The 15,131-nt window shown below is 33.2% G+C and overlaps 1 protein-coding gene across 2 annotated transcripts in view; it reads left to right on the top strand.

The window, feature by feature from the left end:
* Window positions 1-14,859, top strand: part of adamtsl3 (ADAMTS-like 3) — a 245,072-nt gene extending 230,213 nt beyond the window's left edge. For both annotated transcript variants that reach the window (XM_048183676.1, XM_048183677.1), the window contains 4 exons: window positions 4,170-4,374; window positions 6,630-6,733; window positions 6,827-7,041; window positions 12,444-14,859. In XM_048183676.1, coding sequence (XP_048039633.1) covers window positions 4,170-4,374; window positions 6,630-6,733; window positions 6,827-7,041; window positions 12,444-12,562 — 643 coding nt within the window. In that variant the 3' untranslated portion in view covers window positions 12,563-14,859. The remainder of the gene's footprint in view (window positions 1-4,169; window positions 4,375-6,629; window positions 6,734-6,826; window positions 7,042-12,443) is intronic.
* Window positions 14,860-15,131: the final 272 nt, after the last annotated feature.

The following is a 15,131-nucleotide window of genomic DNA, read 5'->3' as shown; positions in this document are numbered from 1 at the left end:
ACATAGCTCATTTCTGATGAAGTCATTATGGCAGCTGAGGTGATTGTATGGTATCACTTTAGGGGGGGTGTTTGAGGATGAAAAAGGTCTGCAAAGCAAAGCAGAAAAACCAAAGGGAGTTATTGTCTGTATCAGTGAGCACTGTTTCTGAACTCCCTGAAACGCCTTGATTGTACTGTATAATTACCCCAAATCTCTGAACGTTAGCGATTTAGAAGACTGACACAGTGACAGTCGCTCTGTCTTTGATAAATGAGCGTCTGCTGATGGATCTCTCCATAGACTTTAATATAAAGAGAGCAGAACCCTTCACAATCCTGTGAGCTGTGATACATTTGACTGCGAGCAGCACCCCGGTCCTCTGATTCTCAGCCAAAGTGCCTCTCTCCATCAAACAGCCCATCTATCATCCCCTTCCCAGCATTAGTCTTTTCAGGGGCTGTGCGGACGCTCAACGAAGCACATGAATCAAACTGTATGAGTCCAATGGGGCTGGAGAAGAGCAGATATCAGCTGTCAGTGTAAAAGAGCGTCTTTTTGTCGGGGCACTGGTCTGGCTAGAGAAGTCCTTGTTCATTTTTTACCATTTCAACACAGTGCAGAGAAATCAGAACATTTAGAATAAAAAGTAAAATATATATATTTATTTTATATTTTATTTTTAAATCATGAAACTTTATGTACAAAAATGTGCCCCGCATTTTCATGTCACTACCGAAACAGTGTATGTTTTAGTCCATTGTCTGAAACTGATTTTAACACACTTTACATTTCTGATCAGGAAATATTCCTGTGTTCCTCCCTCTCATAGCCTCTCTTTCAGAGTAGACAGATCCATCATTTTGAGTTAAATGTGTTCAAAAGTCTGAAAATCTTTTAAAGAATGTCACTACCAAACACCTTTTTCTGCAATTAAGCAAACTTTTTTGGGTGTTATTTGATAAAATTTAGTTTTTTTTGTGTGTGTGTGTACAACTGTTCAGAACTGTGCTAGATAACCATGTGCTGATTAGCATCTTTGAGCGGCGCAAAAGTATTTAAAAATGTCATTACCGAAACTTTCCCACATGTTTCGGTCATGACTGTTTCGGTAGTGACATCATTGTTTTGGTAGTGACAAAAGGGAACACACAATCATTTATTGGGGGAAATAAACAAATTTTAGTACAGCTATGCAAATCATTAGTATTTTAATATGTTTTAGTATGCGAGTTAAAATCCTGTCATGTGATGTGGTCACTACCAACACATTACTGTCACTACCGATAATGTGCAGTCACGACCGAAACATGGGATATTTTATTAGTATATTGAATGATCAACTAAGATGGTATTATAGTGTTTGGTTTAATGTTTATTCAAACTAATGAATCCTTCACTTTGAAATCAGTATGATAAACTTTATGCCTTTTACAAAGAAAGATTAGATTCAAAATACAACAAATCTCATAAATGACACTTGAAATATTGTTAAAATTGTAGTTGTTATTGATTTACCTGTGAAAACTTTCTTAAAAAATAACAAAAAATATATTTATAAGGTAGATGTAAAAAAAAAAAAAAAAATCTTAATAGGTCAATGTAACCCTTCTTATTAAATTATTTATCATTGTGTTTCGGTAGTGACAAATTTGGGGAGAGGAAAAATATTCCTAAACTTTCTGAAAATACAATATGAGAATTAACTGTACAATTACTAGAAATGTATACCTTGGATATTATACAATTTGCATATATACATGCAAAATTTGTGATTTTTTTTTTTTTTTTCTTTCTGACTTTGAACCAATTCTGTATGGCCCATATACAGTATACATAACTGATATTCTTGCCAAAGAGAGAGAGATTACGTATGTACAAACCACCCCGACAGGTCTAAAATATAAACACTTATAACAGTCTTACCATAGTAAATCGGGGTGAGACAAAAACACGTTTTGGAAAAAGGATTGATGAAGTATTGACTCATTATTTAAAATTTGATCTTTTTAAGCCAAAAGAAAGTTATGTAGTGTACCTTAAATTAAACCATTTACTTCAATCAGAATACTCTAGACTGTTACAAAGTTTTGATCAACATCAACAAAAAACAACTTTACCCTGCAAAGGTGGAACAGAAGCTGACGTGGCATTTATGTTTAATTACATGTTTAGCACTGCTCAAATGTGGCATTCATCTCTTTACATAACATTTGCCTCATGTAAATAGCCTACATGAAGTATATAAATTAAAAAAAAAAAAAAAAAAACAAACAAACAAAAAAAAAAAAACAGCTCATTACAGGGTAGGGCTGTAATGTTATTTGATGATATTGTATAATCATTATTGTTGATTATCACATTAACACTTCAGTATGGGGAACCATTCCCTTTTTTTAACTAGTTGCTTATTAGCTTGCATATTGGCTGTTTATTAGTACTTATAGAGCACATATTAATGCCTTATTCTGCATGACCATATTCTACATCCCTTAATCCTACCCAATGCCTAAACTTAACAACTACCTTACTAACTATTAATAAGCAGTAAATTAGGAGTTTATTGAGGCAAAATCATAGTTAATAGTGATTGTGTTCCCCATTGAATGTGTTCCCCATTATTGATATTGTAATAATTATTATTAATGTATATTAATATAAAACATAAAAATGTTTTGTGTTTGGGGAAATGTCGCATTATATTCTGACTATGCAAACAAAACAAGCTAAGAACCATTTTTGAATTAGTTTACTGCTTTTTATGCATTAGATTTTACATTTACTAATTATTTTAGTAGCATGAAAAATCAAAGCAGTTATTCAAACTGGGAATAAATTCTACACAGAAAGCGAGCAAAACGTTCTGTATGACTAAAGTGCGTTCATAAGCTCAACAGTAATGGTGGTTATAATGCAAAAGAGAAAAAGAAATTTCATACAATCTGAGCAGATCTAAATGTCACAATCAACACTTTTCATTCATTTTCACATTAAATTTTATTCACAACTGCCTTAATAGATTTAATTTTATTGTGCAGGGACATTTTTTGCCCCCTTATTTGGAATTTGGGGGGCATTTTGGTGAAAAAAATGAAGAATTTACTTATTCAACATACTTTTCATAAAGACAGTGTGAAATGGCATTTGAAACACATTTAACTTCTTTAATGTCATCTAGTTGCTTATTATTTTTATTTTATTTTTTCTTATTTTCATTTCGCCATGGTTACATTAGCATATTGCAATTTAATATTGATAATTTAATTTACATTTTTCATAAAAAAAGCATTTTTGAAAAGCATTTATAAACAATAAGCCCAGGGAAAGTGTTAACTCAAAATATTTAAGACATTAAATATTCTCAAAGCTCAATTTTCGATTAATTTTCTCAACTAAATATTATTAGCCCATACTCTCACTCTTTGGTATGAAAGCAAGCAGGAGTTTTTTTGCAGAGAAAATATTTCGAGTCTGACTCATTAGCATAGTCCACGTTTCATATCGTGAGCTGATTGATCGAGGGTTTCAGGGTTTCACAGAGAACACAGGATAGATAGTGCACACAAACGCTCTCCGACTTCTATACGTCCATGCCAAAAACATCATCTGATTATTGCCATGCGTCTGGGCTCAGCACATGAATCATATGGCTCTGTAAAAGCGCTTAGCGTCAGTTCAGAGCCATCAGCGGGAGATCCTCTCACAAAGCGTGTCTTTGTTACTGCTTCTCTCGCTCTAACACAACCCCAAATGCCCCGCAGAGGCTCCGAGCTCCCCAGTGACTTGGGTACAACCTGTGCTTTTTCAAGAACCAGAAATATCCAGCCGTACGTATCGCCAGTTAGGAACGCTGTTGAAATGTATGGCGATATAAATTCTTGTCGGTTTGGAATGGCACAAATCCAGAGTTAGCTAGAAGTTTGAGGATTGTTAGTGAGTGCAAAGAATATTGGTAACATGCAGCTTGCAAAATGTCAAGTAAAACATCTCATGGAGCTTCAGTGTGAAGATAAATCATATCCTGTAATAATTATATATAATGTTGTTTACAGCTGAAGTGTGTGATTTCTGCTGCACTAGCAGTGCTAAATGGAATTATAATGACAAAATAGCACATTATAATTAAAATGTAACCAATTTTGAAGCTCTTCTGACTTTGAACTACTGCATGTTCTTTTTGTATATGTCAGCTGGGCGTCAACAGTGTGGTCCAAATGCTCCAGTTCCTGTGGGCGGGGCTTCAGAGAGAGGCGGGTCTCCTGTCAGCAGGTGGAGGCATCAGGAAGCATGAAGGTTCTGTCCAGCGCCGCGTGTGAAGGATCTCCTCGACCTGAAGACAGGGAAGAGTGCACCTCTCACACCTGTGTGGAGTGGCTCACCGGCCCGTGGGGGAAGGTACGTTTACTGACACTTTCATATTCATTCTAACCTCTTTAATGTGGAGCAATGATCTTTCATGTCTGGTCATTTTGATATCACCAGTACAGCAGATTTTCTAATATATTGATATTGAGCTGTTTCGGTCAACCAATATATGCAATTATTTAATTATGAAATTATGAAATTATGCCTGTTTTTACAAGATGTAATATAAGTCTCTGGTGTTCCCAGAATGTGTCTGTGAAGTTTCAGCTCAAAATACCCCACAGATCATTTACATCATGTTAAAATTGCCAGTTTTTGGGTGTGAGCAAAAACACACCATTTTTGTGTGTGTCCCTTTAAATGCAAATGAGCTGCTGCTCCTGGCCTAAGAGGGCGGAGCTTCAAGAGCTCATTCTCTGGTGTCAGGAATCAGGGTGCACTAAAATATATAGAAAATATATGCTGCATGGAGATAAAACAGGTATAGTTTAGTTTAATTACAGTTATAACTTATGTTGTCACTATTATCCACTATTGGTACAAGCATGTTGTAGCAGACCCCATCCGAATGATGGCCAAAACTTTTATGATGTTTATTGTACTTCACATAAAAGAGGAAATGTTTGTTTTCACTCCAGAAAACCACAGAAAGAGCTTAAAGGGTTAGTTCACCCAAAAATGAAAATTCTGTCATTTATTACTGACCCTCATGCCGTTTCACACCCGTAAGACCTTCATTAATCTTCAGAACACAAATTAAGATATTTTTGATGAAATCCGATGGCTCAGTGAGCCTGCATAGCCAGCAATGACATTTCCTCTCTCAAGATCCATTAATGTACTAAAAACATATTTAAATCAGTTCATGTGAGTACAGTGGTTCAATATTAATATTATAAAGTGACAAGAATATTTTTGGTGCGCCAAAAAAAAAACAAAATAACGACTTATATAGTGATGGCCGATTTCAAAACACTGCTTCAGGAAGCGTTATGAATCTTTTGTGTCGAATCATGATTCGGATCGCGTGTCAAACCGCCAAACTGCTGAAATCACGTGACTTTGGCGCTCCGAACCGCTGATTCAACACACTGATTCATAACGCTCCGAAGCTTCATGAAGCAGTGTTTCAAAGTGTGTACAACATGCATTTACACAGCTTTAACCAGCAGATGTTCTCAGCATGCAATGTTTCAAGTGAATAGCTAGTGTAATCGATCTAATCTAACAGTGAATTTAGCTGACAAAGTCAATATAGTGGAATAAAAACAACACCTAGTCTTTTTCACTGCAACTTCAAAGGAAGCTAGACAATGTTGTAGAAACTAGAGCTGGATACCTGAGCTCATTTTATTTTACACTGTTTGCTAGCCTGATATAATGATCTCATCGTTAATACTTCTCACCATTTATTCTGAGGGTATGACCAACCAAGGTCGACACAACAACCTTTTAAACGTCTACAAACTCTCAAGTCTCAGTTGAGCTCAAGTGCACAGAAAGGCCATAAGTAAACCAATATCCATCAAAAAGGTCTTGTCAATATAGCGGATACATAAAACAATGTTAAGTAAAATTAAATAGTCAAAGTCTACTGTATGTGCTGGTTTGAGGCTCATCACCAGCTGCAGTCATTTCCTCATCTAATAAATCAAACATCTGCGATCAGCAACTACCTGCTAATGCACTCACATTCATGTAAAGTAGTCTTGTTGACAAGTTTTGGGTGAGTAAATGCAAAATGCACAAGATATAGTACCTTCAATGCCCTTAGATGGCGATATCACTTCTTTATATCAGAAACAAACTGCTGCAGAAAAAGTTAGGTGCCATGCAAAATGTAATTTGTAATTGCATTACTCATCACAAATGTAGTGGAGTAAAAAGTACATTTACTTGCTCAAAAATGTAGTCAAGTAGAGAGTAAAAGTTGCCAATATCTTTGATACTCAGTACAACTACAAAGTAGCCAAAAAGATACTTAAGTACAGTAAATAATTACATTTACTCAAGTACTTTACACCTCTGCGTTATCATTATAGCAGTGGTGTGGACAGTACTATTCTTTTATACTTAGAATGATTTTTAGAACTGTATCGTTATTGTTCTTGGTGTGAACGGGCCTTTATGCAATCATATAAAAATTCATGTAATTTGTCAAATACCCATAATCAGGTTTATGTTAGGTTATATCTGTTTTGTGTCAGAGCAGCTGCATTTGTTAAAACTCTATCCACTTTGCATATACTTTGGTTTTAATGCGTGTCACGTGATGTGTTCAACAGTGCACGGGTCGTTGTCTGGGTCCTGCGGTGGCCACACAGAGCCGAACGGTGTCATGCAGACACTTCAGCAACTCCACGTCCAAAACATGTGACCCAAAAGAAAGGTGCCAGACTTATATTTAGCATCATTTATTCTCACATTCAAAGCTCTTTTAATGTGTTGTGAATATAATGTGTGATTCCCAAACACCTCTCAGGCCGTCATCCGTGAGGAACTGCTCATCCGAGATGTGCGACGTGCACTGGAAGGTGTTACCGTGGAGGACGTGTACCGTGGCGTGCGGCAGCGGCTTCCAGTCCCGAAGAGTGGAATGCGTCCATCGGCAGAACAAAAAAACTCTCCCCGATCAGCACTGCGCCTGGCAACGGCGGCCTGTTACCTGGCAACACTGCAACGTCACTTCCTGTGGCAGTGGGTCTTTTAATTTTAGCTCTTGTTATAAACCAGCCTGAGTGTCAGTACAGTTCGAAAGATGCTTGCCCTTGTTTGACACCATTAGAGCGTTCATGTTTAATAAGGGAAAATATTACGGACCTGAGGGCGAAATATATTGGCTTGTTCCATCACTCTTGAAGACCTGCTATTTGTCCGTTTTTTTACAAGTTAACACAACGTCCCGAGAGAACTCGCTCTTGTTCCCGGGGTTTTCTTTTCTTCTAAGCTCGGTCATTTCAGGAATCCTGTCTGTCCAAACATCTGCTTTTTGTTCTTCACTCCTCTGTGCTGAAACTTAATGAAAAATTTTTTTTTTTTTTTTTTGTGTCACCTAACTTGGTTCTGGGTGCAGAAATATTTCATAAAATAACACCAGTAAATGAACTTATATTGTATTTAGAGTAGCATGTAATGTTGCTTCACACACCGCAGTGAACAGGATCATATCACGCTCTTTTTAATAAACAATAAATCACTAAAATCAACTGATAATACTAGTGAAAATATAGCATCTACTCTGCAAACCAGTTAATGCGCCCCTGACTGTGATAAAGACCCCCTGTGGTGAAAATCAAGTTTTTAATGTTGCTTATATGTCTATGTGGTGTTTTTAATATGCTTCAAGACAAACCATGTGCAAATTAATAAGCTGTTTGATATGTAGTCATACGGAAGAGGATTAGGGCAAAGCAATAATAAAAAAAATAAAACCATCTCGAGATTAAAGTTGTTAAATTTCGAGAAAAAACTCATTAAATTTCGAGAAAAAAGTTGAAATAAAATGTTGAGAATAAACTCGTTAAATTACGAGAAAAAACTCGTTAAATTTCGAGAAAAAGGTCGAGATAAAATGTTGAGAATAAAGTCATTAAATTACGAGAAAAAACTCGTTAAATTACGAGAACAAATTCGTTAAATTATGAGAAAAATGTCCTTAAATTTCGAGAAAAAAGTTTAAATAAAATGTTGAGAATAAACTCATTAAATTACGAGAAAAAAGTCGTTAAATTACGAGAACAAACTCGTTAAATTTCAAGAAAAAAGTCAAGATAAAATGTTGAGAATAAACTCATTAAATTACGAGAAAAAAGTCGTTAAATTACAAGAACAAATTCATTAAATTATAAGAAAAATGTTGTTAAATTTCGAGAAAAAAGTCGAGATAAAATGTTGAGAATAAAGTCATTAAATTACGAGAAAAAAGTCATTAAATTACGAGAAAAAAGTCGAGATAAAATGTTGGGAATAAAACCATTAAATTACGAGAAAAAAATCGTTAAATTACGAGAACAAATTCGTTAAATTATGAGAAAAATGTCCTTAAATTTCGAGAAAAAAGTTGAAATAAAACGATGAGAATAAACTCATTAAATTAAGAGAACAAACTCGTTAAATTACGAGAACAAATTCGTTAAATTATGAGAAAAATGTCGTTAAATTTCGAGAAAAAAGTTGAAATAAAATGTTGAGAATAAACTCATTAAATTACGAGAAAAAAGTCGTTAAATTACGAGAACAAACTCGTTAAATTTCAAGAAAAAAGTCAAGATAAAATGTTGAGAATAAACTCATTAAATTACGAGAAAAAAGTTGTTAAATTACAAGAACAAATTCGTTAAATTATAAGAAAAATGTTGTTAAATTTCGAGAAAAAAGTCGAGATAAAATGTTGAGAATAAAGTCATTAAATTACGAGAAAAAAGTCATTAAATTACGAGAAAAAAGTCGAGATAAAATGTTGAGAATAAAGTCATTAAATTATGAGAAAAAAGTCATTAAATTACGAGAACAAACTCGTTAAATTTCAAGAAAAAAGTCGAGATAAAATGTTGAGAATAGAGTCATTAAATTACAAGAAAAAAGTCGTTAAATTACGAGAAAAAACTCGTTATATTTCAAGAAAAAAGTCGAGATAAAATGTTGAGAATAAAGTCATTAAATTACGAGAAAAAAGTTGTTAAATTACGAGAACAAAGTCGTTAAATTTCAAGAAAAAAGTCAAGATAAAATGTTGAGAATAAACTTGTTAAATTACGAGAAAAAAGTCGTTAAATTACGAGAACAAATTCGTTAAATTATAAGAAAAATGCTGTTAAATTTTGAGAAAAAAAGTCAAGATAAAATGTTGAGAATAAAGTCATTAAATTACGAGAAAAAAGGGGGGTGCAGAAATATTTCATAAAATAACACCAGTAAATGAACTTATATTGTATTTAGAGTAGCATGTAATGTTGCTTCACACACCGCAGTGAACAGGATCATATCACGCTCTTTTTAATAAACAATAAATCACTAAAATCAACTGATAATACTAGTGAAAATATAGCATCTACTCTGCAAACCAGTTAATGCGCCCCTGACTGTGATAAAGACCCCCTGTGGTGAAAATCAAGTTTTTAATGTTGCTTATATGTCTATGTGGTGTTTTTAATATGCTTCAAGACAAACCATGTGCAAATTAATAAGCTGTTTGATATGTAGTCATACGGAAGAGGATTAGGGCAAAGCAATAATAAAAAAAATAAAACCATCTCGAGATTAAAGTTGTTAAATTTCGAGAAAAAACTCATTAAATTTCGAGAAAAAAGTTGAAATAAAATGTTGAGAATAAACTCGTTAAATTACGAGAAAAAACTCGTTAAATTTCGAGAAAAAGGTCGAGATAAAATGTTGAGAATAAAGTCATTAAATTACGAGAAAAAAGTCGTTAAATTACGAGAACAAACTCGTTAAATTTCAAGAAAAAGTCAAGATAAAATGTTGAGAATAAACTCATTAAATTACGAGAAAAAAGTCGTTAAATTACAAGAACAAATTCATTAAATTATAAGAAAAATGTTGTTAAATTTCGAGAAAAAAGTCGAGATAAAATGTTGAGAATAAAGTCATTAAATTACGAGAAAAAAGTCATTAAATTACGAGAAAAAAGTCGAGATAAAATGTTGGGAATAAAACCATTAAATTACGAGAAAAAAATCGTTAAATTACGAGAACAAATTCGTTAAATTATGAGAAAAATGTCCTTAAATTTCGAGAAAAAAGTTGAAATAAAACGATGAGAATAAACTCATTAAATTAAGAGAACAAACTCGTTAAATTACGAGAACAAATTCGTTAAATTATGAGAAAAATGTCGTTAAATTTCGAGAAAAAAGTTGAAATAAAATGTTGAGAATAAACTCATTAAATTACGAGAAAAAAGTCGTTAAATTACGAGAACAAACTCGTTAAATTTCAAGAAAAAAGTCAAGATAAAATGTTGAGAATAAACTCATTAAATTACGAGAAAAAAGTTGTTAAATTACAAGAACAAATTCGTTAAATTATAAGAAAAATGTTGTTAAATTTCGAGAAAAAAGTCGAGATAAAATGTTGAGAATAAAGTCATTAAATTACGAGAAAAAAGTCATTAAATTACGAGAAAAAAGTCGAGATAAAATGTTGAGAATAAAGTCATTAAATTATGAGAAAAAAGTCATTAAATTACGAGAACAAACTCGTTAAATTTCAAGAAAAAAGTCGAGATAAAATGTTGAGAATAGAGTCATTAAATTACAAGAAAAAAGTCGTTAAATTACGAGAAAAAACTCGTTATATTTCAAGAAAAAAGTCGAGATAAAATGTTGAGAATAAAGTCATTAAATTACGAGAAAAAAGTTGTTAAATTACGAGAACAAAGTCGTTAAATTTCAAGAAAAAAGTCAAGATAAAATGTTGAGAATAAACTTGTTAAATTACGAGAAAAAAGTCGTTAAATTACGAGAACAAATTCGTTAAATTATAAGAAAAATGCTGTTAAATTTTGAGAAAAAAAGTCAAGATAAAATGTTGAGAATAAAGTCATTAAATTACGAGAAAAAAGTCGTTAAATTATGAGAACAAATTCGTTAAATTACGAGAATAAATTTGTTAATTTAATTACTTTATTCTCAACATTTTATCTTGACTTTTTTCTCGAAATTTAACTTTAATCTCGAGATGGTTTTATTTTTTTTTTATTATTGCTTGGCCCTAATCCTCTTCCGTATAGTCAAGCAAAAAGCTAATCATATTAATTACCATTATGTGTCAGATGTGGTAAAGAGCGATACCATTGTGCAGCTTTTATCTCAGTAAGTTGACCGAGTGGATCTCTGAGCTGGTGTGAGTGAGTGGAGGCGGGGCTAATTTGCATATTCATTGATCCGCGTATACTTAATGAGGCAAGGGTGTAGAGTTACATTCAAGCTATTTTATGGCATGAAGAAATTTTTTTTTCACATGAAAAAAACTTTCAAATATGTCATTTTGGTGATCAAAGATGAGTTCTAAGGGATAACATTATTGACTACAGGAGGACTCTAAGACTGGGTCTTAAAAACTGGTTTAAGCAACTAGCAGTTAAAGGGATAGTTCACCCAAAAATGAAAATTTGCTGTTAATTTACTCACCCTCAGGTCATCCAAGATGTTTTTTTCTTTCTCTGTGATTTATTTAATGGAAGTCAATGGGTGCTGTCACATTGAGATTCAAAAAAACATATGCAGGCAAAACAAAATTAATACCTGCGGCTCCTGATGATAAATTGAGGTCTTAAAGGATTAGTTCACTTTAAAATGAAAATTAGCCCAAGCTTTACTCACCCTCAAGCCATCCTAGCTGTATATGACTTTCTTCTTTCTGATGAACACAATCTGAGTTATATTAATAAATATCCTGACGCATCCCGGCTTTATAATGGCTAATTTTCATTTGAAAGTGAACTAATCTTTTAATTTTGTTTTGTCTGTATATGTTTTATTGAATCTCAATGTGACGGCACCCATTGACTTCCATTGTATGAATCACAGAGGACCAGTTTCAGCTAAAAATCTTCTTTACAAAAGACACCTATATCTTGGATGGCTTGAGTAAATTAACAGCAAATTTAAATTTTTGGGTGAACTTTACCTTTAACCAAGGGGTAATTAGTCTTGCCTTAATCTTATTTTAGGAAACAGGTTCTCCCTGTAGGGTAAACAGTAAATACAAATTCTTCAAATATTTCACCTCAATGAAAATATATTATTAAAAATTAGTAATAGTTAATAATCTTTATTAATAGTAATTAATAAAAATAATATATTTTTAAAGACATACAAAAGACTCATTAACAACAAAAATGACTGCATGTTCAGAACTGTCGTTATTATTTATCTTTTCATGATTAAATTTGTTTTTGTTAACTAGTTTATTTCAGTTTACTGTGGAAAATGTATTAAAATGTTATCAGTATGATTAGTTTAACTTCTCTGGTTAGTCTCTGTCTTAATGTTTACATTTGCATTATTTGCCAATTCATGTGTGAATTGTTCTTTTGAAAAGTATAAATAACCTTTGCTTTGTGTGTGTTTCTCTAGGCGAGTGTACGGACAGAACCCACTACTGTCCTGTGGTGAAACGTCTCAAGCTTTGCCCTGTGGATCTGTACCGGCAACGCTGCTGCCAGACCTGCTCACAGGACACTAGCGCCACCTAGTGCACACCAGAGGCCAAACTAACAGATGCCCTTTTCAGTCACCGCACTGATTGTCTCTCGTAATACAGAATATCGTTTAAATCGTGCAAACCCTTGGACACCTGGAGTGTGTGGACTAAAAGATGTCTACTGGTGGCAGACGTGTGTTTTCTGGACTACATTTCACTGGATGCTTTTTCACAATCATCAGAAGTCCAAAGAGAAAATCACTTGATGAGATTCGAGACTTGTCTCTTTGCAGATTTCATTTGATCTTGCCCTGAAAGTGATATTGTATGTGTATTAATTTAAGAGACATGCATTTTTTTCTTGTGGATATGAGAGGACAATCTTATTGGACCATTCACCTATGTGAAGGAAATTAAAATGAAAGCATCTTGAGTGTACATAATGCACTGATACTAATAATATCAGTAGTGCACAACTTGGGAGTATTAAGAGAGACATTTTCAGAGTCCTACCCTAAAGTCAACATGAAATACTGTCGCAACCCATTTTACTTCTTTAACCTGAGTTTGATACTTCAGAGTGAAATAGGACATTCAAAGAAAAATATATATACAGCTAAATCCATTAGGACTTGATTGGATGGTGAATGGAGTCAGGTGGGCAAAGCTATCCAGGATCAGGTTATCTTACTTTTGTGCTGGTTTTTCAAAGCAAAATTGGATTGGATCACCCTGATCAAGATGCACACTTTTTCAGATTACCAAATCTGGATTACTTGTGTTCTATGGAGCCCCTAAAGGGACATGGTGATAGAAAGAATATGAGATGGGAAAAAACAAAAACAAAAAAAAAACTACAGCTTTTGGGTTCTCTCAGAAAAGTTTTTTGTAGTGTTCACCCCCCCCCCCCAAAAAAAAACAAATAACTTTTGAGTGGTTCATGTCTTATGATTGTGGCATTTTAGTTTACAAACAGTGATAAAAAAAACCCCACTTTGAATCAAATATAGTATTTTTGTTTGATATTTACAGCTGTCAATTGTACCAAAATTATTATTTTTTTTACTTTACAGTAGGTTACCGAACGGTGGAGCCTAATGTCTACTTTTAATTTATTACTTTAACAGTTAAACTAGTCAAGAACAAAAAAAAAAAAAAGAAAAAAGTATATTACATGATAAAAATGTTGTATTTTTCGATTACATTTTTGTTTGTGAAATCTACCCTTTTGATGGGATCAGTATAATCCAGATTTTTTGGGTCAAAGGTCTTTACTAAAAAGTTTTGAACAACACAAACTGATGATTTTATCCAGATCAAAACCAAGACTGGATTTTTGTGATCTAATCGGATTTCAGAATCCTTTTTTTTCCCAATGAACAACCTATTTTCAAGATTTGATCCAATCCGATAGCCAAAATCCGATAAAAAAACTAGCCAAAAAACTGGCCCTAAACTGCCAATAATGTGTATTTTACTTTTACAATCTACTATGCTGCAACCAAATTGCCTGCAAGGGATCTTAATAAAGTTGAACTTAAAAAATGTAAACCACTGGGAGACCCCAGACGACTGACACTCACATCAATAGATGCAATATAATACAAAGTATTTTTCCAAAATCAAGTTTTAATTGTATTTTTGTGCCGTGACCCTAGAGGCGGGAACGTGCGCACTTACTAGACATTATCATTGTGGCGTTCAGAGCTTGAAATAACATGCAAATGCTGATAAATTGTGCAAAATAACAGCAGTAGCATGTTTTAAGAGAGTAAAAAGGGTTCATTTTGTTTTCATGTTGACTTTTTTACAAAATGTGTTAATATGGGTGTAGAATGTATGACAGAAAACCCGTTGACTGATTGAAATGGCATGTGCCATAAACGTCACATTTCTCCAGCCGTCTTTTAGATGTACGTTTTGTGTTCAAACAGAGTGCTGCATTGTAAAATATGTCTTGTATATAATGTGTTTTTAAGTGCAATATTGTACATTGAGTGTAGAAAGTTTGGATTTTATTTTCTTACATCTTGGTTTAGTTTGTCTTTATTATCCATATTTAAGATTAAACACAACACAGACCTACGTACTTATAGCACCTGAAGTGGATTTTCCATATCTCTAATATAATGCTTTCTTACTGGCCTTTATGCATGTATTTTAATTACATCAACAAATGTTGTACATAAGACACTCACAGAGGTTATCCATGAATTTACTCTTATTGCAATGTGGAGAAAGCATCGCTACATGAATCTGTTGAGGAAGCGCTAGTTTTGGTACTATTCACGTCAATATAGCAAACAGTCTATGTGATACAAATACAATAAAATACAGTTTTACAAATCACTTTATATATCTTTATAATTATTGATCCCTTTTTATCCTAGACAATCAAATGTGTAATGTTTAAATCGTGCTTTATGTGGTTCATTCAAAAGGCTGCATTTATTTGATCAAAAAAACAGTAATATTATTGAATATTATTACCATTTAAATAACTGGTTTGTATTTTCAGAGTCACATGATCCTTCAGAAATCCTTTTAATATGCAGATTTGCTGCTCAAGAATTATTTCTTAATATTTTCAATGTTGAAAACAGTTGTGCTGCTTCATATTT

The sequence above is a fragment of the Megalobrama amblycephala genome, linkage group LG3 (genome assembly GCF_018812025.1).
Source record: "Megalobrama amblycephala isolate DHTTF-2021 linkage group LG3, ASM1881202v1, whole genome shotgun sequence".
NCBI classification, from domain to species: domain Eukaryota; kingdom Metazoa; phylum Chordata; class Actinopteri; order Cypriniformes; family Xenocyprididae; genus Megalobrama; species Megalobrama amblycephala.
This window is presented reverse-complemented; position numbering and strand designations above follow the sequence as displayed.